Here is a 25,085-nt window from a genome sequence, read left to right on the forward strand (position 1 = left end):
TACTTGGACATCTCGAAGGTCTCAACAGTCCAGAACGTTTGACATGAAGCTTATTTCTTCAACACCACAACTAAAATCATCCAGAGGGTGACTGAATGAAGCTTATTTCCCATTTCAGTGCTTTTTCTGTTCTGGAAGATGCTTCAATTTTCTTTTTCTACCAAAGAAGTCAAATGACTCTGGAAACCTTACTGCGAAAATCAATTTCTTGTTTCTTGTTCATATTATATAGATTGTGACACTAGGAAAGTAAGAAGCATCACCCCAGGACAACTGAAACCTTCAGCAAGTGAACAGAAAACATCCCATTTCATGGTGCAATGACACCAACAGCAAAGAAATCAGAAGTTCTACTTCTCTGAGAAAATGCTAACAATTTTATTTTATTCGGGAAGTCGCAGGAATAAAATTGTAATCCCTTACAAGTAGTTTTAACCATATACAAACTCCCCTGTAAATGACAAAGAATGTAAGTGATTCAGGTCGATGTTTGCAGGCTGGTGGGTGCCGTGCTCGGCCAAGGCCGAGGGCTACTGCAGAAACACCTCCCCTGGCGCCCTGCCCGCGGCCAAGGAGCTCCAAAATGTGCCAAGGGAGCTCCAAAATGCAGCATCTTCAGAAGTCCGGAACGAGCCGAACACAAGTGAGAGCCACCGGGAAAAAAAGACTAAAACCAGGGGCATCGGTGTTGCGGTCACCAACACAAAGTGCTAATATTGCTCACTGATTTGTGCCATGTTGCATCCTGGCACTCACAGAATTACTCATAGATTTGCCGTTGTGAAATCCAGATTTCGTTAAGGTATGCTTCAGAAAAAGGGGTCCTCGTGCGTGAGCAATCAATGCCCTCGCTACTGGTGCACTAGGAAGCCTCCAGGGCAGGGGAAGAGCTGCGGCTGTCAGGACAACAACAGGGAAAAAAGCTCTTTGAACCAGCGGCTATGTCGGGGCTGGGGGCGGGGGGAATACTAAACGTCTGTAAGTGCTGCACCTGTCGCACTGAGTGTGCAACTGCAAGCACAAGGAAAGAAACCAGTGTCCAGTGCTAGTACTGCTTAAATAACACACAGGATTACACATTGCAGCATAATTAATACGACACGCGCACGTCCTCGGTGCACACTGGCATCCGGGCTCCCGCGCACACGCACAGCCTCGCCCCAGCACGTGCCACTCGCACTGCCACCTCCACGCAGAGCGTCCCAAGGCTCTGCGTAAGGTAGACTGCTATATGGTCTGGAGCTACCCGCCCCCGCCTTTTTTTTCTTTTCCTTTTTCTTTTATACAAAAGCACATGCTAAAAGATCACATCCACTGTAATCTTGCAGCAACACTCGGAATGGTCACACAAACACCAGGGAATGTTAGTGCACACACAAAGTTAAGGGGGGGGAAAAAAAAAAGTTGTCTTTGGAGTTCCAATCACACTGTTAGTATAACAATCCCATAACTGTGAAGACTGGCTATTATAAGCTCTATAATCGGTTAAGTCACACAGTGCAAAACAGGTGCGTCAGCCCCGCTGCGCGGCAGGAGGGCCGGGATGCTCCTGTGGTCACTCCGAATCCCGGTGCACCTCTGATGCATCCGCCCGGCAGATGGGGCACGTCCGGTTGGCCTGCGGAATGAGAGGCAGAGCAGGGTTTGCACCATGGACAGCGCGGCCAGGGGACGGCCCCTGCGCCCTCCCCTGCTGCGGTTCGCTACCACGACAGAGTCACTCGAGAGGTTGATTGGAAAAATGATGACAGAAATTACGGGCATTTTGTCTGCAAACATCAATGGGAGCAGCAATAGGACAAAGCCAGAAGCAGACCAGGGAGAAAGGGTTTTGGTAAAATCTTTAATAAAACCTTAACATCATCTGACCTCTTTAGCAGAAGGCTCACGTGGGGAAGATGGGCTGTCTAAATGGGTGTTCGACACTCAGGAACACACAGCAGGAGCTCCCCGTTCAGCTCCTGAGTATGGCACCCTAAAGACACATCCCCTGCACCTCTTCCACAGTCCCTGGAAGGCAGGAGACGCCAGAGCCCAGGCTCTGCGAGCCGCTGGGAGCGCATTCCCAGGAAATATGCCTCTTCCCAAGCATGGGAATCTTCGCATTTTGCAACATTTTACGTTTTTACAGAGAAAGGGCTCAAGCCAAACAGCCCACGCTGCAGATAAAAACGTTCCTTCCTCAAAGCAAAGGGAGAAGGTTAAATCATCCCTGCCTCAAAACCCCTGCTTCAGAATTCAACATTTTGGGATCAACCAAACTCACGACTTCCCTAGGGCAGACAAACTTTTCCCTCGTATATTACTAAGCGCATCAAGAATCACAGAGCAGCTGGTCCAGCTTCAGAAACCACCGACACCTACTTTCAACCCAAACTACAAGCACCAGTTAAAGGAACATTTGTTACTACTGGAAACATCTTATGCTAATGTAGGTTAGAATATTTTAGGGCACATTTAAAAGTGTATTTGAAATAAATTTTAAAGTATAAATTTATTCTTTTTTTCTGTCAATTACTAATGTTTCAATTGTCTTGCAGGTTTAATTATAGCTATTATTTCTTCACAGAATTGGGGAAGTATGGATGGGAGAATCGATTCAAAAAATATTCCTTGCTCTTTCACTAGTGATTTCATAACTACATGATGACAATCCTGCAACTTGGTCTCTATTTTCTAGTTGTACTATCCTACACATAATTCAGCTAATGCATTTTTAAAAATAAAAACACAAATTCTTCCAACTGAAACAAACTGATGAAAGAACAAGTATCTTTCAAGATAAATACTCCAGCATTTGCCATTTATAGGATGAAACAGAGCATTCAGCAAATATATTACTAAAATAAAAATTTCTGATAGGAAACTACTGAAACAAATTCTCTATGCCAGGACGAAATGAAGTTTGCCATGCAAACTTCAGTACCGTTTTTTTTTTTTAAATAAGATGCCACTACAATCAAATCTGTTTAAGATTTCTTAGTGTTTTTAAGAGATCCATTCCCCTTCCTGACCTCCATGGGGACGCTTTGGTGCACAGCGGGAGGGCCATGTAACATGGCACCGCCGGCGTTGATTCGAGGTGTGGAAAGCGCCCATTGCTGCAAATTTCTCCACGAGGCGGGAATGCGCTCAGAAACAGGGAAGCGGGTGGAGAAATCCTGCACTCGCACAGAGAGGGGAGCTGGTGAGGCCAGGAGAGCCGCTTCCCAGCAAAATGAGCGCATGGCTGCACTGAAAATGCAGTCACACTGTCGACTTGTGAAGCAAGTTGTCAAATGCATAAAGGAATGTATTAAAAAAAATGCATATATACACGCACGCGCACACACACATATATATGTCTTCCAGTTATCAACATGTTCAGGTTTGCAAATACCAGCTTTAACTGTAAGGGCATTAACTACAATAGACTGGATGCAGCTACCCAGGAACTTTTTTCCCGCTTTGTAAGCAGAATCATCTGTATTTCAGTAAGACATGACATTGTGTAGCTCTGCACGCATGATGTAAATGCACTGGTTCAGGTTCACGGGCAACCTGAGACATGCAACTTTATGAATTAAAAGAAAAGCAGACGTTTTCCTTCCTCTTGCTGATTTTCAGATACGTTATGTGGATCCAGGGTAACGCAGGACAACGGTCTAGCCCTGAGACGCTGCACATGAAGAGTGATGTCCAGAGACAACCTGCAGGCTCTGTGCTTGCCTGTGCTGGGCACTGTAGCCCGGAGGCTGCCTCGGATCCCACTCTTGAAAAACGTCACGATCATTCCTGGAAACGGGGTAGTCAACATAATGCCGTAGATATCAACTTACCACTTTGTGTAGGACTTTAATGCGGATTTCTCCCATGTAAAAATACATGTCCTCTGTAGCAATACATTCATAAGCAAATACTCAAGACAAAAAAACAACAGCTTTCGACAGATGGCTGTCAGTTTTGGGGGGGTATTTTTGGAGGATGGGGGAATATTTTTTTGGCTGGCATTTTTTTTTCAAAAAAAATATGAGAAACTATCCATAAATCTGTGAACTGTACCCTTTTCTTTTTCCCCCAACAGGATCACTGTGATTTCAGTTACTCTACACAACAGACTACACACAGACAAGCCTAAATCTGCATACAATAAAATATTGAAAAAAAATGAGACAAAACAGGAATCGATACCCTGTTATTACCAGCTCTTCATAACATCGCTTGCAGAGAATGCTGTTTATCACCTTCTGCTTAATCACATTACCTGTCCTTCCCTTCTGCTGATACTCTCTGATCCTGCCGGGCTGTCCTGCTTCTAGGTCTCTTTTTTTCCTTGCCCTCCTCATAAATTGCTTAGAAAGAGCCTGGCACACGGAGTATGTGTAAGCCCATAACCACACGGTAAATCCTAGCTGTATAATTTATAATGTAGATAAATGCATGCATATGCACGCGCCCGTATGCATACACACACACACGTATAGGCGTGCACGCCTATGCACACATATATACACAAACTTTGCATGCATTATCCACACGTATGCGCACACACATTTGATATGCCCCAAAACCTCCGTTTCAACACCCAGTTTTGCTAAGCAGGCCAGGCAACACAGTGTTAAAGCACTGTGTTCAGACAAACCCCAGTTTGAGCTCCCTGTGTTGCTATAAACCTGAGCTTGTTAGCATTGCTTTGCAGAAACAGAAAGCAACACGATCCAACAGCCGAAAACCCGCCCTCCTTCTCCTTATGCTAAAGGTTTCTTTAAAAACATTCCCTCTAATTTAAAGTGTTAGGAAATAATGGGAGCAGGAAACGCTTTGGGCCTGCGGGCCTTTCTAGGCTGAGTATTGCAAGAAGGGAACAGAAGAGGATATGCCGTAGCAAAATAACAACACTACCCCCCAAAACTCCCCAAACCAATAAAACCCCCAGCCCCCCCAAACTGCGTAATAAATTCCCTGTTTTTATTTATTTTTTACCTTAAGCCATTTATCGACACACTTGGCATGGAACTCGTGGTTACAGGGCAAGACTCTAAGTAGCTGCCTTGACTCAAAATCACACATGCACACTACACACCTAAAAAAATAAGATGGCAAAATTTAAAGAAATCTGCTTTTTAAGAACAACACGTTTGTATTCCATCATCAGCCCGTAAGGTTATGTCTGCAATGGGGTAGCAGGTCTACCCCTGTGGTAGCTCCTGCAGTGAGTATTTATGGTGGGAAATCTCTACTGTAGCAGTGTGCACTGAAAATTGCCTTTCTGCTTCTTGCTGTGATTTCAAACTATAAAGCAAGTAAAGGCACAGAGCTCATCAACAGAGCAAACACATGCTGGTGTATACACTGGCAGGATAAACCCGTAACACTTTCCTTTCAGGTCTGCCTTCCTGTCAAAAGTAAGTAATGTTGAGCATTTCCCAAAACAAATTGGTTAAAGTAAGTTCACACACTTTTTAAGTGAGAAATTACCCCCTTTTTCCACTGATGTTTTATTAAAAATATTTTTCCTCCAGGCAAAATGGCTGTCAACTTAAAAGAAACAAAAAAAAAAACAGAATTCATTTTGATTACAAAATTGATTCCCTCTCCCTATTTATGTTAAAAACCATGCTGAAGATAACTGTAACTGGATTAAAAAAAAATCTTAATTATAGATATTAAGACAGCATTTGGCAGTAAGTCATTTGGCCATCCTTCCACCTACAGTGCATTTTCCACTTGGTATGCAGACCTTTCAAAGTTAAAGGTTTTTACGAATTAGAAAAGACACCCTTAAACCACTAAAGTTTTTCAGAAGCACTTCAAAAGTAAACACTTGAAGCTATTTTAACATGGGCTTAATTTCAAGTGGACAATGCCTCCTCAATGTCTAATATGCTGAACTAAACTTAAAAAGAAACCTTTCTTTAACTTAGTTTTCTGAAATTCTGAGCTACTAGATTGGAACATCTCCAAATGAAGTGAGACAAGATAGAAATTTTAAGGTTAGGATGCGCAGTATTGTATTTGGTTAGCTGTCTAAGAAAAAAAATATCTTTACTGAGACATGACTGCTTTTAAAGTATGTCCATATACATTTTTGGCCTAAGTGGGTGTGTATTTGGAAGAAATTATAATAAAGTCACATAAACTGTTCAGCTTTGAGATATGTACTTACAAGGTCTGTTCCGACTGGTGGTTATTGGGGTTGAACCTGTACGATGGGAGCTGCTCAATATCTGCCTTGGTCAGCCCTCGGGGTTTGGCCTCTCCCAGACGTTCTGCCAAGTTCAGCAGTGCCTGCAAGACATGTAGGTTGTACAAAAAATCGTTTTAAAAATCACTCATGGGGAGTTGAGCCGGAATCGCTGCTTCTACAGCAACACGTCTTCACCCCACCCAGCAGAGCAAGACACTCCGTCAGGAAGCAGTCAGGATGTGGCCTCTCCCCTTACAGAACGAGCTGCATGCAAAGCCTTCTGGAGCTCAGCTACTTCTCTGAGTTATTCCAGATGTACTCGCTGTGATTTCAAAACCTCCATTACACATTTTTTAACTACTCTTCTGGCTCCTTGATTAGTCCTTTACTTCTGAGGGCACTTTGAAATTAACAGTGCAATTAACAATTAACAGTGCAATTAACAGTGAAATTAACTTTGAAATTAACATTAATGGGGAGAATTTGCTGCCAGATTTATTTCCAAGGAAAATATACAAGGAGTCTGGCCCTCAAAGTGTTTAAAGGGACAATGTCTGATTTTTACTAGCCACCTGAACAGAGACAGGGACCTGTTATCCCGAACTCTGGAAAATGAAACATGGCACCAAACTCAGACCTTTTTTTGCTAAAATCTCATGCCCATTTTTTATGCACTACTCATAACAACTAATTGCCCCTCTGGTGATGAATCTGCTCTCCATGGTGTATATGATTTGAGCTGCTTCATGATGATACTGAGAAAAATATCAGTATCAACTTGATAGAAAGCAAAGAGATGCAAAATGAAGGGTAGCTGATGATTCCTTTTGAGTGTGAAGGTACTAAAGTAGTACCAGCAATCAGCTTGATTTATTTTACTGTTCTGTGTTAACACTATTCTGCAAAGTCATCACAGCACAAAAACGTAGCTTTGTTCTTCTGTATATGCTTTACTTCTGTACGATAATTAAAATTCCACGGGAGAAGAGTAGTATGCAGAACATAAAGCTGATTCAATATAATGATCACTGGCCTAGAAGGGTGGAATCTGATAAAAAAACTAAGCAAAAAACTTGAAAGTATGGGTTTTTCTGAATTCTGCCCTCAGAGTCTTTACCTTTATTTCAAGGGCAAAAGCAGGACTGAAAGAAAAGTATAAATCATTTTTGAGAATCCTCTGAGTCTCTCAAATGTATCTGTGGTTCCCAGACCAACCTCATAGTTTTCGACTTCCCCATCTTCCACGTCCAACTCAAAGCTTGTCCAGGCTGGTCCAACTGCCGGTGGCACTGGGAGCATCGACCTGCCATGGGAGCAAGCAACGACAGCGTTCAGCACCTTGCTAAAGAACAGCACACGACACACAGCTGAGGCAAAGCAACCTTCCTGGTCCCTCTTGAATCAAAAAGACTGTAAAACCAATAAGCAGGAGGCCAAGAATTAACATCTCGTGGGAAAGAGTTGAAAGAAAAGGCATTCCTGATGCTTTTTGGTACTGTCTATATTGCCTTTTTATTTGAATGCTTGTCGCTATGCCTCACCTGATTCTTCATAATGAGGCTCAGCACTATTACAGAAACAAAATTTCTCAATGGCCACATATCATGGGGATCTAATATTAATACTGAACAGAGGTCCTGATGCTAAATGTAAGTGCCTAAGCTATGGGACAAGGTAGGGAACCCTAAATTCACCTGGCTCTGCAACGCCAAACTGCAGGATGTCCCCAAAGGCACCATGAACATAATCAGGATATACCAGAGACCAGCTTCCACATCGAGGGCAAGCTCAAACTTGCCTCCCCACGCACTGTGGTGTTGGTCAAGCAGAACCTGCTTGGATACTGTGGCAAGACAGAGATCCTTCTGCTTTTAAGTGAACGAGCATTTTTACCCCTCAAGATGGGATAAACACAGGACGCGCAGAACTAGATTAACAAACTCATTGCACTAAAAGCTTCATCTCAATGAACTTGCCAGAAATTACTGTGCTCCACTCTGACCTCGAGAGACAGACTGTGATGTCTGAGCTCCGCATGCAATGTCCAACAGCATTACTGCATGAAAGGCAGCCGGGGCCATTTTCATGCTGAAACCGCACGGGGAGACACCACAAGCCAGTGTGCCCACAACGAGTGACAAAGCCTGGGCGAGTACCACGCTGTCCCTGCGAGCCAGGCACAGGAAGGGAGGCGGCGCGCGGGACTTACAGCACGTAGGGCAGCAGGCTGGGGTGGTAGGGATGTGGCGGTGCTGGCGGCTGCGAGCGGAGGCGGCTGCGGCCCGGGAGCCGTCGCGGCAGGAACGGCGGGTAGGACTGCGGGGAAGGACGCACGTGCAGTTAAAAGAAAAGAAATCCGCTTCAATGCGAATCACATTTTTCCAGAAATATTCAAAGTAGCAATTTTTAAGGAGATTTTCACAGCTGAAATTCATATTGCTATTGAATTCATATTCAAAAATGTTAAGGTTTCTTTTTTTTTGAAAGGAAAAACATTCCAGTGTTTTATTAGCATGTTTTTCTCTTCCCATGTTTGAGACTTCGGAACACAGAGAAACTCAACAAAACAGAAGATTAACCTGAAAAAAACTGACTTAACGACAGAAACATTATTAACAGACAGCCACAAACATACATAAAATTTACACAGTAAAATAACCACAATGTAAAACAACCATGGTCTTTTTCTTGAAAGATCTCAAACCATACACAGTAAATATCAACTTTATTGCTTTGTGAAATTTGTATTCTAAACAAAAGCACTAGAAAGCACTGTTCTCACTTTTAGGTCTACGACTTTTAGGTCCTGTTTTCACTTCTTTAGAGACTCTGAACAAAGGAGAGCCAGAAATGCAACCATTCCATAATAATTTCATTATAAAGCAAATACAACCAAACTTTGCTGAAAACCATTTCGAGTCACTGCAGATTGAGGATTTGCTTTTTAAACGGCCATGGGATGACTCATAAAATACCTCTACTCTGCCCCTCCGTCGGTCACGTACAGCCCAGAAACCAAGCATCGGAGAGCACAGGCATTGCATAACCTGCAAACCCAAAAAAGTGGTATTTTGTTCTCTATTTACTTTTAAAATCTGAATTTGGAATGAAGAAGATCTCCAGCCAGGAGAATTGCTTAATTGCAATTTCTCTATCAAGCACACAAATCGAATACAAGCAATTTATGGAATGTTTTGAAGTGCACCTAAAGCTCTGTAGAACTGCAAAATCTTTAATATCTGCATACTTCTAGCTTAACACTGAACTCAGTAATTTTTTTGAAAATGTGGAGCTTTATGCTTTATACAGCAACTGTTTAATTTCATTCAGAGATAGGCTGCATTATTTCAAACAGATTAAAGCAAAATACCTGTATATCCTTGAAGCCACAGAGCCTAAAATTTGTTTCTCAATAAAAATTTTTGAGAGACAATGGGCCACTAAAAGCATTTGTCAAGATGACAACACGCAGCTAAACAAAACAAAACAAAAAAATCAGAACCTAGCTGTGACTTGTGGCTCCTCCGTCAAGTCTTTCGCAGGTCCTTAAGGCCTCTGTACTACCACATCATCTGCAGCATAGAGGCATTCTAAGGCTCCTTGCAAACACTCCGAAAAACTATTGTTTTTAAAGCACTGTAGTTTTAAAGCACTCTCCTGACCCGTGGAAATTCAACACACTTCAGGAAGAATTAGCAGAAACCCAAGTGAAACTACATTTTCTGAACTACACTTACTAGTTTCTGCAGCACAAGTACTGGACCGTGTGGCAACACAGACGAATAATCTCCCAGCAACTGCTATTGCCCACACCACAAATAGCGTGATCAGAAGTCATCGACTGATGTCACTAAGCAAGCTGCCCTTAGCTTAATTAAAATGAACTTATGGAAAATATAAAGCACACAGCTGTTGTCATTAACGAAAATCCAACTGCAAGAAGTGCCACTTTCCAACAAAATATGCTACAGAATAAAGATTGAGAATGTTAACTCAGCATGAATGAGAATGTACTGAGGAAGGCAATACTTACCACACCAAATGACACCTCCTGGTGTATAGGATCATGGGCTAAGAATTGGAGAGGAGCTGAGGGAGGCAATGTTGGTGGATGGCCTGAGGGAGGGTATGTGAAACCTCCTACAGGAAGATGTTCTCCAAGTAGCTCTACTTCATTTTCTATTCTTTGAAGTGGCTAAAAGAAACACAGGCTTTGTTGCATTAATACAGATGCAATTGCCCCCACTGAAGAACTGCCACTGTATAGTTTCTGGTCAGTTTTACAGAGTACAATGTGTTTGCACTGTCACAGGGTCTATCTTTTCCACACAGTAACACCAGGAAAACTCTGCATCACTAATGCTACCACAGCAAATAGTTGCAGCTGTAGACTAGGAATTTATGTAATCTAACAGATACAAGAGGGGCTGTAATTTCCTGGGTGTTGCGTTTTTTTTTAGGACAAATATTGCTCTCTTTCTTGCCAGACTGCTGTCTCTGTGAAACTATGTGAAAGGCAAAAAATGATCCAAAGACCTTTTTAGAAAATACTTTTTTTTTTTTTTTCTATCTCGCTGGCCAGTGCAACGGCTAAAAAGAGACATAAGATTTTGCCATATAATTTGCAAGTAACATGGATGGCGGACATGGCTATTTCAGCGGTACTGAACGGATCATGATACTCAATAATGAGGCAGCTGCTTGTCCCACCAAGGACAGTCCAGAGGTTTCAGAAGCACGGGTTTCCAGCTTAGTCCTGTGAGACAGTCAATTGCAATAAATCCGTCAGGGCCTCAAAATACACCCAAATTCTGCACGGATCTAACCCTCGCCTCAATCTTCTCTCCTAATATCTCTCAGTCATTAAGGATGCTGCAACTCTGACAAGATAGGGCAGGTAAAGTAGTCTTTAAAGTAAACCACTGCAGGAACTCAAGCATTTATTATCTAGTTTATCAGATAGCATATGCAAGGAATCAATGGCTAACCTGCATAATAATAATAACAATAATAAAGAGCTCTTAAGCTGAAGAAAAGAGTTCTAGATCATTGTCATCAACCATAAATGAGAATGATCCATAAAACGCAACAGGAAATCAAAAAGTTTCTTAGGAAAGAACTCAGCATTTACATAATAAACAAAAATTAACCCCATTTTCCTCCTTCAGTGGTCCCATCAAAAGCAGAAGAATTGGTGGGTTCCTGGTTTATCTGTTTTCTGGAGTTTATGAGGAATTTATAAATAACTTTCTGCTATTTATATATTTCTGCTATTTATATTCGCTTTTTATAACTTTATAGCTTTCTGCTATTTATAAATAGCTTTCTGCACTCTGCTATTCCCCACACAGCGCAGGGAATAAACAAGAAGAGTAAGAGATCTGTGGGCAGTCGCAGGGCCACAATCTCACGGCAGCTACAGGGACATGGGGGCACAGATCGGATAGCCTGCGTGCTGCCAAGGACGGCTCTGTGTAGGAAAAGCATCACAGGAAAGTGAGGCGACGGAGTTGTGACAGAGCAACTGGCTCTACCTAGGGGTGGATAATAGAGGAGCCAGGAGCTTCTGGGTGGGGATTACGGAGTGGCCCAAAACATGGGGGATATTGTTATGGGTGTTCACCACAAGCCACCTGATCAGGAAGATGTTGTCCCCTGGGCCCTCTACAGACAGCTGGAAGCAGCCTCATGGGCATGGGCACTGGCTGCACAGAGACGAGTGGTTATCTGCTGGAAAGACAGCAGGGACTGGCACAGATAGTGCCAGGAGCTCCGGCAGGGCATGAGGGTAACTGTGGACAAGGGGTGGAGGAGCCAACAGGGAGATCTGTGCCCTGGACCGAAGGGCAGTTGGGCATGTGGAGGTTGGGGGCAACCTTAGCTGCAGTGATGCGGCCAGGAGAAAGCAGGGTGAGCATGATTTCAACACAGGACTTGAGGGCAGGAAACTTCGGCCCCCTCAGGAATGTGTCTGGAAAAATTCCATGGGCTAGGGGCATAAAAAGAAGCAGGAAAGATGGTTAATATTCAAGGATCACTTTCTCCAAACTCAAGATCAGTGCATTCCTATGAGTAAGAAGTCAAGCAAAGCAGGTAGGAGACCCTCACGAATGAGCAAAGCGCTCCTGGCAAAATCCCAAAGCAGAAGAATGAAGTATAGAGGTGTGGAGAAATGGACATGCTACTTGGGATGAATATAGAAATGTGCCAGAGCATGCAGGGATCTGAGGAGGAAAGCTAAGGCCCGTCTGGAATCAAATCTGGCAAAGGATGTCAAGGACAACAAAAATGACTTCTTCCAATGTATCAGCAGCAAAAGGATGATTAGGCAAAATGCAGGTCTGCTATTGAATAGGATAAGTGTCCTCGTGACAAAGGATACAGAGAAGGCAGAGTTACAAAACACATTCTTTGCTTCAGTCTTTACTGCTAACGCCAGCCCTCTGGGATCTCAGACTCCGAAAACAAGAAAGAGTCTGGAAAATGAAAGAGATTTCTCTTGGTCAAGGACTGGCTTAGAGATCATTTAGGCAAACTTGACTCGCACACAAATCCCTGGCCCCAGTGGGATGCTCCCACGTGCGCTGAGGGAACTAGGGCTCTTTCCCTCACCTCTGAAAGGTGCCAGAGATCAGAAGAGGTGCCTGAGGACTGGATGAAAGCCAGTGTGACTCCAGTCTTTACAAAGGGCAATACAGATGACACAGGAAACTAACTAAGCACCACTCCAGCCTCAGCTCTATTCCTGGAAAGACAACTGAACAACTCATTGTGGATGTCATCTGCAAGAACATGGAGCTGGTGTAGGCACTGCGGAGTCACCATGGGGCAATCCCCCTTTGCCAACCTGGCAGCCTTCTGTGCAAGGACGAACGGTGGGCTAGACGAGCAGGGAGCAGTGGAGGTTGCCTACCTTGGCTTCAGCAGGGCTTGCAACACTGTCTCTCCTAACACCCCTCACAGACAAACAAGAAGCGAGGTGCTAGGGGGCCAAGCTGGCCCTCAGGCCGCAGCATGGCCTCAAGGCCAAGGCCAGCAGCACCCTGGCCTGCAGCAGGACAAGCACTGCCAGCATGTTCTGGTAAGACAGACAAACAGGTGGACATGAGCGCACAGATAACCAACCCCACAGCCACAGAAGTGGGGCAGAAACCTAACTTCTCCCCTCAGATTGAAAGCTGTGGTTTCATGGTCTCTAATGTTAGGCCATGTACTTTTCAGCCAGTCAGCGGAAATTAAAGCAGTCAATCTTCACAAGTGAAAAACAGGAGGAAGGGAGATATTCTTCGTTTATGAAGGTTTCTGGAAGACCTGAAGCCAGAATACTTTACTGTTCCAAGGAAAACCCTGGTCATTTAAAGAGCAACTTGGAAGTAAAGCAGTAAGAGCCCATAATGAGAGTAACATTCTGTGTTTTCACATTTCCCTGCTAAGCTTTTCTCCAAGACCACTGGTGCACTACACAGTCTCCTCTGGATTCTCCTCTTTCTGGAAAGGCAGCATCTGAAGGAACACTAAAGTAAAACAAACACAAATCTTTGCCGTACAAGCCTATGGAGAAACAGCACTGACAGCACTGATGAAAACCTAGGAGAATTAGAGTGAATTTAAAAATTATTAATTCCTTATCTTTACAGGTGGTTACAGGTTTGCTTAGAAAGCATCAGCACAAAAAAAAAAAAAAAAAAGATTCCTTCCAACAAAACTCATTTATCTCCTCAGTGAGGTAGGAAAAGGGATACAGCATTTGCCCATCCAGCCCAACCTATTCCAAGGTGAGAGGGTAAGAAGCATTACTTACCGACCGTGCCTGCTGTGCTTGGAAAGGAACAAACTGTCCTGGAGCTGGCAAGTGAGGAGGATGATGTGGAGAGAGATGAGGAGGGTGCAAAAGGAATGGATCGCTAGAAATGAGGGGTGGGAATGCTGCATACGGTACTGGTAGGTGCTGGACTGAACATGCCTGAAGCATCTGAAACAAAAATGAAAACAAAACTCATTTTTGCCGCTGGAATGAACATTTCTGGAATCAAAATAGACTTTTTTTAAGGAGTAGTAACAAAAACCATACCCATACTCTTGTAAATTCTACCCTTCTCATGCGTTACCTCCTAAGTATCAAGCCAAGGCAATGGCTTTGCAGCAATTTTAAAGCTCTAGAGGAGTCGAGGGACTTGTAGCTGCTGCCCCCCACTGTTGCCTAACATTTTGAAACACAGTTCACAAGCTCTGTTCAGTTCAGTGCTCCGAGATATCTTTCATGCTGGGAAGGCAGCATTGTGAGCAAGAGCTACTGTAGGAAGTAGCCTTTCCTCCCTCTCCTCCCTGAAATCTGTCATGCAAAAGCAATTTGAACTAGTGGAGTGGTGAAGGCAGTGTAGGGGGCGCAGACATATCCTTAATTTCTTCTTCTGGCTCTGCAAGAGGAGGAAAGAGAAGAAATGCCTTTCCTTTTTCCTGCTCCTTGAGCTGTCCTCAGGTGTGCTCCCTCCCATTTTTGACCATTAAAGGAGCACCTAAGAGTATACTTGTCAGTTGGCAAACAACCAGCACCACCTTTGTCTTAGGTGAACAGAAGATAATTATTATGGTCATCTTCGTTTCTAAAACCTTACCGTTCCACTTGTGAAGCACGCCTAACTTTGTGAAGTCATGTACAGGACCCACTGCTACTCTCTCAATTGTTCTTCTTAGTCAGGCGTTACACAACATCCTGAGCATACAGATTGTAATGATCGCACAGCAACAACAGATATAGTTTAAAACCACATTCATGGAGTTAAAGTGGAATCACCACCTCATTTACTGTGGTCATGACCTACAATAAATCTTTACCTGCTCTGAAACAACAGAAGATTAATCTGATCTATATGTACTTTTTAAATGCACCATTTTCTTAAAAAAAAAATAAGCTAAATGTTTCAATAATTACAATATTTTTATCATAATAAAGTGAACTGAATTTCAGTAAATTGAAACCAATTGAAGATGAATTTTCAGGTCCAGTGTCACAGTGTTCGGGAATGATCTGTGCTATGACAAAGTACAAAAAATTGCTTATTTCAATGGTCCTTCAGAGTGACCTTATACACACTTAATCAATTATGTTGAAAAGCAGATTATATTCTACACCCCATACATCTGCATGTGATGATAGGAGATAATAATCATAGTGAGAGTTCATTTAAACCGAAACAAATTACCCTTGTTTTCTGTTGTTATGTTACAACAGGCACGGCAATGTACTCGTGCACTCAGCAAGACCCACTGCGCACTGCACTACATTACTAAGAGTGTAACTAGAACGTCATCCTTCCCCTCTGCTGGGTACCTGTGAGGCTGCATCTGAGCCCAGTTTTGGGCTTCCCAGTACTAAAAAAAGACACTCTGAGACTGAAACGGGTGCATGAAAAGCCACCGCGTCAGCGATGACGTTGGTATAGAAAGCACACAAAAAGCAACTGTGTTTATTCAGCTTCAGTAGAAGACTAAGCCAGGATGTGAGCATCTGTCTTCAGCAGGTGTGTGCAGAACTGATCTCTTCTGGGAGCAAGCAGAGCAAGGACAACCAGCAAAGAGAGCAAGCTCCATCAGGGGATTTCCAGCCACACAGAACAAGGAATTTCACCACAGAAGGGGTGGAATGCTGGAGCACGGGCTCAGAGGGGTTGTGAAACTTCTATCCTGGAGAACTGTCTGTTCTCTGAGCAGCGACCACTGCACCCATTCTCTTAGTGAGCCTCTCAATGAGCCTGGTTAAATACAACTAACCCAAATTCATTCATGTGTATGTTAAAAGGAAAGTTGCACTGCTGAATTTTGAAATATTTACAAACTGCAGAGTTAGAGTCTCTGCAAGAGACTATCAGCCCTTACAATCTGATGTTTGGATTTCCTTCGAGCCCAACATACAGCTTGAGAAGACTTCTTTCAAAGTTGTTGCTTAGTGTTTCTTGCACTGATATTGCACTTTTGCTTTGATGAAGCTGCTGTGCCAGCTCTGCTCCCAATGCACGTGGTTCGAGGCCACTCTTTGTCACAGAACGACAACAAGGAGCAGAAACACTCTGTTCTTCACACAGAAATAGTAATTAGAAGAAGACGTTCTCTCCCATCCTGCCCCAGGGATACACATTGACTGCTGTGGAAGGCAAGGGGAGACACTGGGTGCTTCGGTCCGTCTGGCAGCCTGAACATGGACAGCATGAATGTTCCTCCTCAGCTCAGCTTCTGCACCAGGGCTGGTCAGGCTGGTACCAGCAGTGTGAATGACGGAACAGGAATCCACATCAAGAGTTTTTCCCGCTGACACAGGTTTGTTCATGGCCTTCGGTCACAAACATACACTTAGCAGGAACACAGGAAAGGCACAATCACACACTGCTAGCAAGCAGCCAGGCAGCCAAGACGTGTGCATGTATGCACACCCCATAAGCGACTGTCTGGGGTATTAACTGGGGTATTAACCCAGTGGGAATAACTACCAGCATTATAAAGAGCTACCAGGCGTCATATATAACTTTTGTATTGTATTACAGACTTGTGCTAGAAATGGAGGAGCAGTTGCAGCTCCTCACGGGTGTTCTGCAGCCTTCATGTTGCACAGCTGAACACTCCTGTGTGGACAGTTCCCCTCCGGACTCCTGATGCCTGTGAGCACTTGCTGATGGAATCTCCACCGGATGTCCATCTGCGAGGATGCAACTGGAAATCAGCACTTCCCAGGAGACATGTGAAAACTTATGGAGAAGGAGTTCAAATCCTTCCAAATTAATTTGATAAGCTCCCACTCAAGTCAGTTTACTGATGTCTCAAAGAAAAACATCATTTAAAAAAAGAGTACTTTGACTCATTTTGAGAGAGCATTTGCAAACAGAAAATAATGTAGCTTTTACTGATTTTTCACAATCTTACCACTTCTCAGGAACAACAAACAAACAAATAAACAAAACACAGCTGACTCTGGAGCTGACTCTGACTGATCTTCTCCACATATAATCAATCCCTGTGCAAGGTCTCCTCTCCTCAGTAAAACTGCTAGGTGAGTTGCCTCATGAGCTTGAAACATCTGAAAATGCCCGCGATATTTGCTGATAAGAGACCAGATCATAAACCAACATTTATCTGGAATGAAAAAACACATCAGGCTAAGATGTCATAGCATGCAAGGGAAGCGCCACACAGTTGCCATCTCCAAGGCCTAGGCTGTTGGACACGGCTGCAGTTTACCCCAGGAAAGGCAGGTTTTCCCAGGATGGAAGCTGGCATAGCCATGGGCGGCACTTACGGGAGTCGGTGCGCTGCACACAGGCAGGTGCTGCCCGCTGAGCACCACGGAGCAGCCCGGCATGGGTGGCGCGCTGCACGCAGGCACGGGCTGCCCCGCGCACAGCGGGATCCCGTGTGGCGCCACCGTTGTCACCGCGTACGACACCGGCACTGGGGGCATCTGCAGAAGTAAGAACAGGGTGTTAATCAGCGTGAGCTCCCGGCAGCCGCACACGGTTATGGTGTGGACGCACCACATTAACTTTCACCTACAAGAAAAAGAAACACATTCACAAAGTACACCTACCTGTAATTCCTGTTCTTCAAACATTCCTCTCCATGGAATACTACTCTGATCACAGCGCAAGGCCTGGAGAGACCTCTCAGCTTAAAAGGCTAAAGCCTTCAAGGTGCCTTGGCATTCAAGTAGTATCTCAAACCAGCGAGGCCCCCACACACCCTGAGGTTAGTCCTTATAAAATAAGATGGCTATAATTAAAAGCCAATAAAGCAGCTAAAAGCCCACAAGTAGTTAAAGAGTCAACTCTGGAAGAAAAATGAATTGAATGATAAGCCACAAACCCGTATCTTAAAGAACAGTAGCTTTATAGATATTTTCTTTCCTTCAAAGAGGCCAATCTCTGATTCCTGCTCATATCAACACTTACAGGATGTCTCTTAACCTAACTGTAACAGAAAGACAGCTGGAAAGCTGGGTAAGAGAGCTAATATAAACGTTTCTGCGGCATCAAATTATGTGTCTGTGGACATACTACAAAAGACACCCAGGCATATGGATTTATAGTTAGCAATATTTTGTGGAATTTAATCAGAAACCAAAAGTAGATGGTGTTATGTGTGTAGACACTGGCTTTTTTATTTTTTATTTTTTACATTAACTATGAAATCTGATGATATCTGCAACGAAATAGAGTCATAGGAGCATAAATCCATAGGAAGTAATTACTTCAAACCTCTTTCTTACTTCATGATTTGCTAAAAGGGAAGTCACCTGTGAGCAATGAATGAGCAATCGCAGCTTGTTACAACGCTGGAAACAAGTAAATGAAAGACTGCTGACCTCTTGAACCAGCCAACAGACCTGGCCCAAACTGGAACAGGGATCACTGGGCTTGAAACCCCAACCTCAAGCGACAGGCCTCACTCTGAGGAGACACACTGACTTTGACCTAGCTTTGTCTCAGGAACAAAAGCAGATTATTTGTCAGAGGTTTATCAGGGACTTTCTTGCAACAGAAGTTGGACATCCAGTGCAATGCTGGATGCGATTCAGGCTCTTACAGGATACAGAGGGAAAAACTGACCTCTTATAGTTCTTTCTTCCCAGAATTAGCCTATAGACACCACCACCATGGAAGACATCAGCGAGTTTGGAAACACTGACATCTGAAGCAAGATGGTGCCTGGAAGATAAAGGCAGTGCCATGGTTTTCATCTGGACTTATCACTGTCACGGTGTAACGTTACCACACAAAGCAAGGCCACAACTTGTCTTTTGAAGATGCTGCCCTAACACAACTGCTCATCCGAATGGGAAGCTGAAAGAAGAAGCATCTCCTCATGGGCTGCGCTGTAGCTGGGTCCTCCACTGCGAGGAACTCTCTGTCAGCACCTCTTTCAGAGGAGATCTAACTTTATTTTCTGGACTAAGTGGAGAGCTCATGTTTTCACCCCATTTCAGTCTGAATTCATTGAAGTTAGGCTGGCTGATGCAGTGATGAGAAATTGCTGTCACGAGTTCTGCAACTAAGCAGACGTTCCACTACAAGCAACACGATTCTACCTAAAATAATGCATTTTGGTACTTAGAACCTTTACAGAAGGTACTCCTCATGCCAATCAAAACATGCACCACGTCTGTAACGCCCGACCTGCTCATGGATGTCCAGCAGCATGGCGCTCTGGGCGGCGGTGTGCAGCATGCGCGCGGGCACGCTGGGCGCGGGGAAGGCCCGCGGCTCCTCTGCCGCTGCTGCTGCCGGCCCGTAGGGCATGTGGTGGAAGTTCTCATCCTGGCTGGCGGAGCTGTGTCGTGACAGGCGCTCCCTCCGTGCTCTCTGACGCCGGGCAGGAGGGCTGGAAACGCACCAAAGAGGGTGGGGATTACACAAACACCACAAAAAGTTCTCAGAAACTGCAAACATGTGAGAATACAGCACCACGAAAAAGCAGACACTGCAAAATGCTGCTGGAAATGGTTTTATTGGCTTGGAGTGTAATTTCTTACCAACAGAACTTCTAAAAACCTTAGTAGTGACACTCATTTCCATGTAAGGGTGCTTAGCAGAATGTAACTTAATGCCATAGGAAGGAACAGGGGCACTTACATGAACATGAGCCCATGAGGAAGACCTCACTTGTGTTGCCATGCCAATGCTTAGATGTCAAGATGGCAAACCTGAGGAGACTTAAAGAGGCTCCGGTGCATTTATGCTGGCCGAGAACCCCGCAACCGTGCAGACTGTCCTGAGCTCCCTGCTCCCGACAGGCACAAGACATTTACTGCTCATAACATAACATCAGACAAAGCCAAGACTGCTCTAAAGACAAAGGCAATCCTGTTCAGCTCTCACATCCTCGGTAAGTATGGGAGTACTTCACGGAATTCCCTTCAGAAGGTCTCAGGAAGCTCTGATTTTGGTAACATTTCCATTTTATAGTGCAAAACTGTCAAGTAGATTGATTTAGGCCAGAGCATCCAGCTACATCAGGTAAGCAGCCTACTGACGTGAGACGTGATGAGGTCACTTTTTTTAACTATGTATATGCTGTGCAGACCAGACTCGCCAATACTTCGAGCCGTAAGTTCTGCGCATCAGAACTTGGGGTCAGTCCTCAGGAAATGGAGCACATCCAAGAAACCACCCTTGTGCGAGGAGTTTTCATGGAGCAGCAAAGGACTTTGGAAGGAAACCTAGGATTCTTCACTCTCACTCTTCCTGTTACCACATAGTCCTTGAAACCCACTGGAAAACCACTGTTTGAACTAGACATTGTTCAAGCTGAGCGCAGCTTTTGGGCTGCGCAGCACAGGAGTCCTCCAGGGAAGGGGGTGCATACTACCCACTACTCCTACCATGAAGATGTGACAGAATGTCCCAAGATACTATTATCTGCCCCAGTTCAGAGGGTCTTCATGCTATCACTGCCTTCCATGAGGATGAAACAAATGGGAAGTAACTCGATCAGACAGCAGGCCAAAGGACTGTCTAAAAGAGCATTCTAAAAACATCAGAGCGCCCTTTTTCTTTACAAATTACGTCAAAAATGCAAAAGCTGTGTTTTTCACTAAACAAGAGAACCTAAATTTATAATTTCAACTGTTTTAATAAAACATTTGCCTTAACCTCAACCTCCTTTGCCAGAGTTTTTGTTCCACCCTCCACCTCTTTTACCTCTATTACTTATCTATTCAACATTTTGTTATTAAAATAGTGTACACGATTTCTAACCACAGAGCAGTTTAACATTTAATGCAAAAAATGTTTTACCTTTTCTGTATATTACAGTCATATCTTCAAAGTTGCTGTTCCATGATACAAAAAAAAAAAAAAAAGGAAAAGGTCTAAATGCTTTTAACAAACCCTGTATGCAACTTTTCTTGTTTGGAAAATTTGTAGGAGTGGAGGAAGTAGAGGAAGCGGAAGAAGGTTTCAAATAACAGGGCCAATCTTTGCAAAAGGAATTAGGAAATTCCCTAATTAGCATCAACACTGACTTCCTGACAGGGTAGATCCTCGTAAAACCACTTTACGTGCGTCTCTTGAAAGGTTAAGCTTTCATTTTTCATGGAGCCAAAATTATGAGCAAGAATCACTTCTGACTAATTTTTACAATTAATGGATTAGGGTTCACTGAAAAAAAAAAAAAGAAGTGTCATTCAGCAGAATTTAGGACACCCAGACATGCAGGTCTGTACATTTCCTAAATGACTGTGAATGAGTTAGTTATTGATCTCGGTATTTCTCTAATAAAGGTGGTTTCCTTCCACTTTCTCAAACGTTGTTACATTCAGAATTACCTTTGTGGTAAGGAGGAAAGAAAAGCAGAGGAGAGGTGAGGCACAGCAATGGGGCAGAAGTCCCCTCTTCACAGCAACTACTGAGGACAAAATAGGAAACCTCCTTCGCTGCTTCCTGTAGGCTTGTAGTGGGCTTCTGCTTTCACAGTTTATCTGCACAAATAGTTGAACTCGAAAAGCATCTTCTTTCTCAAAATCCAAATCAGAAAGCAGGAGGTTATCTTCTCAAGTCCTGTATACATATTTGCTATGATGAACTTGAAAAACCCAAATACAAGGAGGACACTGCTGTGCTAAGCACAGCACAAAAACCCTTACATAAAGGTGTTACGGTCTAAACAGTAACACAAGCAGTGGAAAAATACACATAAAAAACACTCAAAAAAAAAAAAAGAAAAAGGAAGAAGGAAAAAAGACAAAGGAAAAAGGCAATGCAAACGACCGCACGAGCAGAGCCTTTGCAGCCCAATAGTGGTGGGTATATAGAACGAGGGACCTGGTGCTGATGGTGTCAGGTCAGAACCACGTCCACACTACAGACATCTCAGGGGCTGGGTTTGGACGAGCCTTGTGCTGTTAAAAGCCTAATGGTTGGAAAGCCTATTTGCAACCAGGGTGTGGCTTTCAGAGTCACTTTATCTCAAAAGAGTTGAGTTCATGAGCTCTGTGACCACTCCGAAACAGGAGCAGAAGCAAAGCAGCTGAGATGAGAAGGAAATTTGCTTCAAAAACACAAACATAATGCCCAGTAAACTATTATTAACAAATGCACTCACAATGATCTTAAGAAATCAAGCTTTGATTCTGACTCGAAAACCCTCCTGTGAAAGACAAATGTGTTTTTACGATGGTCAGTTTGCAAGCTGTAAACCTGCGCCTGGGTGAGGGATAACTGCACTTGGGCGCCAGGACACTGTACATAAGACAGCCATGGACATCCATCCCCTCCTCAACCCATTCTCCTCCTTCCTCCCACAGCATCTCCAGACTGACTAGATTCACTGCAGCCTGGGAAGGTGTCTGCTTACTCTGCAGGAGACTCTAATGAACAGCTGCAAATAAACCTCCGTAACCTGGCTGAATGCCAGCCAAAGCTGCTAGATCTAGCACGTTATGGGCATCGTGGTTCAAAGCACTTCTGGGTAAAATGGATTTTGTTGGCAAAATACCCCCATGGAGCAGCACTGAACCAAAGCTTTGTGAAGATCTGTGCCGTTCTGAATGACACTGACTCGAAGCTGCCAGGTTTGTGGGCTTTTAATGGAGGAAAAAAACCCATATTTTTTAAGTCTCTCACCTCACAATCACAGCATAATCATGATTGACTTTAAAAACAAAACAAAACTGTATTTCTAATCTCAAGCCTAATATTGTGCATCCATGAAAAAGCACAGTTCCTTAAAATTTAGTAGAAATCAAATTGTAATACTTTTCTGAATCAGACAGAGCAGCGTGCTTTAACTTGAATTAAGTGATTTAACATTTTTGAGCCCAAGCATAGGCAAGTGAAAGCTTGTGTTTTGGATAATTAGCCTTAGTGGTGGAGAAATCTGTACTTTTACGCTTTCCTCTACTGTCATGAATGTGCCAGGTCAGCCTGACCATCCAAAAACTCTACTCTCCCACAACTAAACTAAAAAAAAAAAAAAATTGCTTTTGTGAGTTTTATGAAACTTATGCTAATAAACAAAACGAAAACACCCTTCTAACAATATCTGAAACACCCCCCTTACCAACTACATGTGGGGCTATGCCAACCTCCCCTCTCTACCCAAATGCGTCTCTTTCATTTAATTTTTTTTTATGGAAGAAAAGGACTAAGTGTGAGCACAGTGAAAATTACGGTAGCACAGAAAGAGCTGCTAGCACATTTCAGGCACCCTGATGAGGAGCGGGGTTTTAGTCATGTTTTCTCCCTTTTCACCCCCATTTCCCCTGCTCGCAGCGCAGGGCGCCTACCTCCTCCTGCTGCGCGCCGGCGTGAGGCAGCGCTCGCCTGCCGCAGGCGGCCTCGTTGCCGTCACCTCCCATGGTCGCATCGGCGGCGATGGGGCAGGTGCCGCCGCCGTGTACTCGAGGGCTGCGTGGGTCAGGCGCTGCCGCTTGGCGCTGGGGCTCTCCTCGGCCTGCGAAAGTGTGAAAGCAGAAAGTCCACGTGAGTGAGGCGCAACCCGCAGCAACGCTCGGCAGCCATGGCGCGCGCCCAGTGTTGCACAGAGGGACCCACTCAAATCAGCAGGCTGAAATACCATGAAATCCAACACCTGCAAAGGGCTGAATGTAGGGAAAACCTGTAAGGGCTCCCTTCGCCCTGGAAGGAATTGCTACTCACATACACTTTAGCAGCAACTCTAATGACCGCATAAAAATTGTACCTGAAAAGAGAATAACTTTTTTTTTAGTAAGGTAAATCCTATTTTACACTGTTCCCTTGGACATTTACAGGCCACAGATACATAAAACCACTGTAAAATGTCCGACCACATGGAAAGATGATCTGCGCACCAGTGCAACCCGCACGCATTGGAAAGCACCGTTCTCGAGCTCAGCGTTGCACCCAGTTCTCACCTGGCTGATCTGATTTCTGCTGTGTTTGGCATCATTGCTTTGCCCATTTTTAATTCCACGTCTGGTTCTGGCACAGGTTCCTTAGGAACAAAAGACTCCTAAGAACATGATGCATATATCTGCTTGTTATCCAACTGCTTCTTTATCCAGCTTTTCAACCAACTTCGCATGAATTTGACAGGGCAAAACATCACTCAAAAGATAGTCAGGCTCTGCAAGCCCCATGCAGGCAGATGCTGGCCATGGGCTCCTCCTGAAGAGTTTTTTCTCTTGTATTTGCAGAGCACCACTCCAAACACAGCAGAGATTCTGAAGCTCCGTAAGAAGCGCTCCTTGTGCTATGTGTTAAGCAATTGTATTTTCACCCCAGCTAGTTTGCCATGCAGTAAGTATAGATAGAGTCATCTTTGGTGCAACATAACCATAGTTTTAAACCTAATGATGCTTTTTTCCTGTACAGAAAATAACATAACCTGAATTGTTTGCAAAGTGATGAAACTTTTTTAAAAAATGTTTTATTTTGGTTTTGATTAAGCAAACAATTCTCAAGTGATGGCTGCAAGCAAGGTTAAAACAGCATATAGGAAAGTACAGGAAACTAATGATAGACCAATCACAGACTCACAGGAGAGCTGAGGTTGGCAGGAACCTCTAGAGACCATCTAGCCCAAGCCCCCTGCTCCAGCAGGGACACTCAGAGTACGTGGCACAGGGTGGCATCCAGGTGGGTTTGAAGATCTCCAGAGAAGGAGACTCCGCAGCCTCTCTAGGTAGCCTGTTCCAGGGCTCTGTCACCCTCACAGGAAAGAAGTTCTTCCTCACATGGAGATGGAACTGCCAGGGATTCAACTTATACCCGTTATCCCTTGTCCCGTCACCGGCCACCACTGAGAAGAGCCTGGCCCCATCCTCTTTACATTCTCCCCTCAGGTACTTGAAGACGTTAATCAGATCCCCTCTCAATCTTCTCTTCTCCAGGCTAACCAGGCCCAGGTTGCTTAGTCTTTTCTCGTATGATAGATGCTGCAGTCCCTTCATCAT

At 44.1% G+C, this 25,085-nt stretch overlaps 1 protein-coding gene across 1 annotated transcript; it reads right to left on the reverse strand.

Moving 5' to 3' along the window:
* Positions 1 to 1,555: 1,555 nt before the first annotated feature.
* On the reverse strand, positions 1,556 to 23,530 carry RNF38 (ring finger protein 38). The gene is made up of 10 exons (XM_088530150.1): positions 23,436 to 23,530; positions 19,311 to 19,531; positions 17,454 to 17,605; positions 13,968 to 14,138; positions 10,200 to 10,361; positions 8,376 to 8,482; positions 7,382 to 7,469; positions 6,146 to 6,267; positions 4,963 to 5,062; positions 1,556 to 1,618 (listed from the first exon to the last, which is right to left on the reverse strand). Exons 1-10 carry the CDS (start codon positions 23,513 to 23,515, stop codon positions 1,556 to 1,558), a joined length of 1,266 nt encoding a protein of 421 aa, XP_088386276.1. The 5' UTR covers positions 23,516 to 23,530.
* Positions 23,531 to 25,085: the final 1,555 nt, after the last annotated feature.

This window comes from Tinamus guttatus, unplaced genomic scaffold, assembly GCF_059628265.1.
Source record: "Tinamus guttatus ecotype Peru unplaced genomic scaffold, ASM5962826v1 Tinamus_guttatus_pri_ptg000357l, whole genome shotgun sequence".
Lineage (NCBI taxonomy): Eukaryota > Metazoa > Chordata > Aves > Tinamiformes > Tinamidae > Tinamus > Tinamus guttatus.

Bases quoted from the DNA above. Each gene is read 5' to 3' on its own strand.
- RNF38 (XM_088530150.1), bottom strand. From the start codon at position 23,515: ATGCGACCATGGGAGGTGACGGCAACGAGGCCGCCTGCGGCAGGCGAG. The intron at 10,362-13,967 runs GTAAGTAATGCT...TGTTTCTTTTAG, and splicing joins AAGCACAGCAGGCACGGTCG to CCACTTCAAAGAATAGAAAA. The intron at 7,470-8,375 runs GTAAGTCCCGCG...CTCCCATGGCAG, and splicing joins AGCCTGCTGCCCTACGTGCT to GTCGATGCTCCCAGTGCCAC.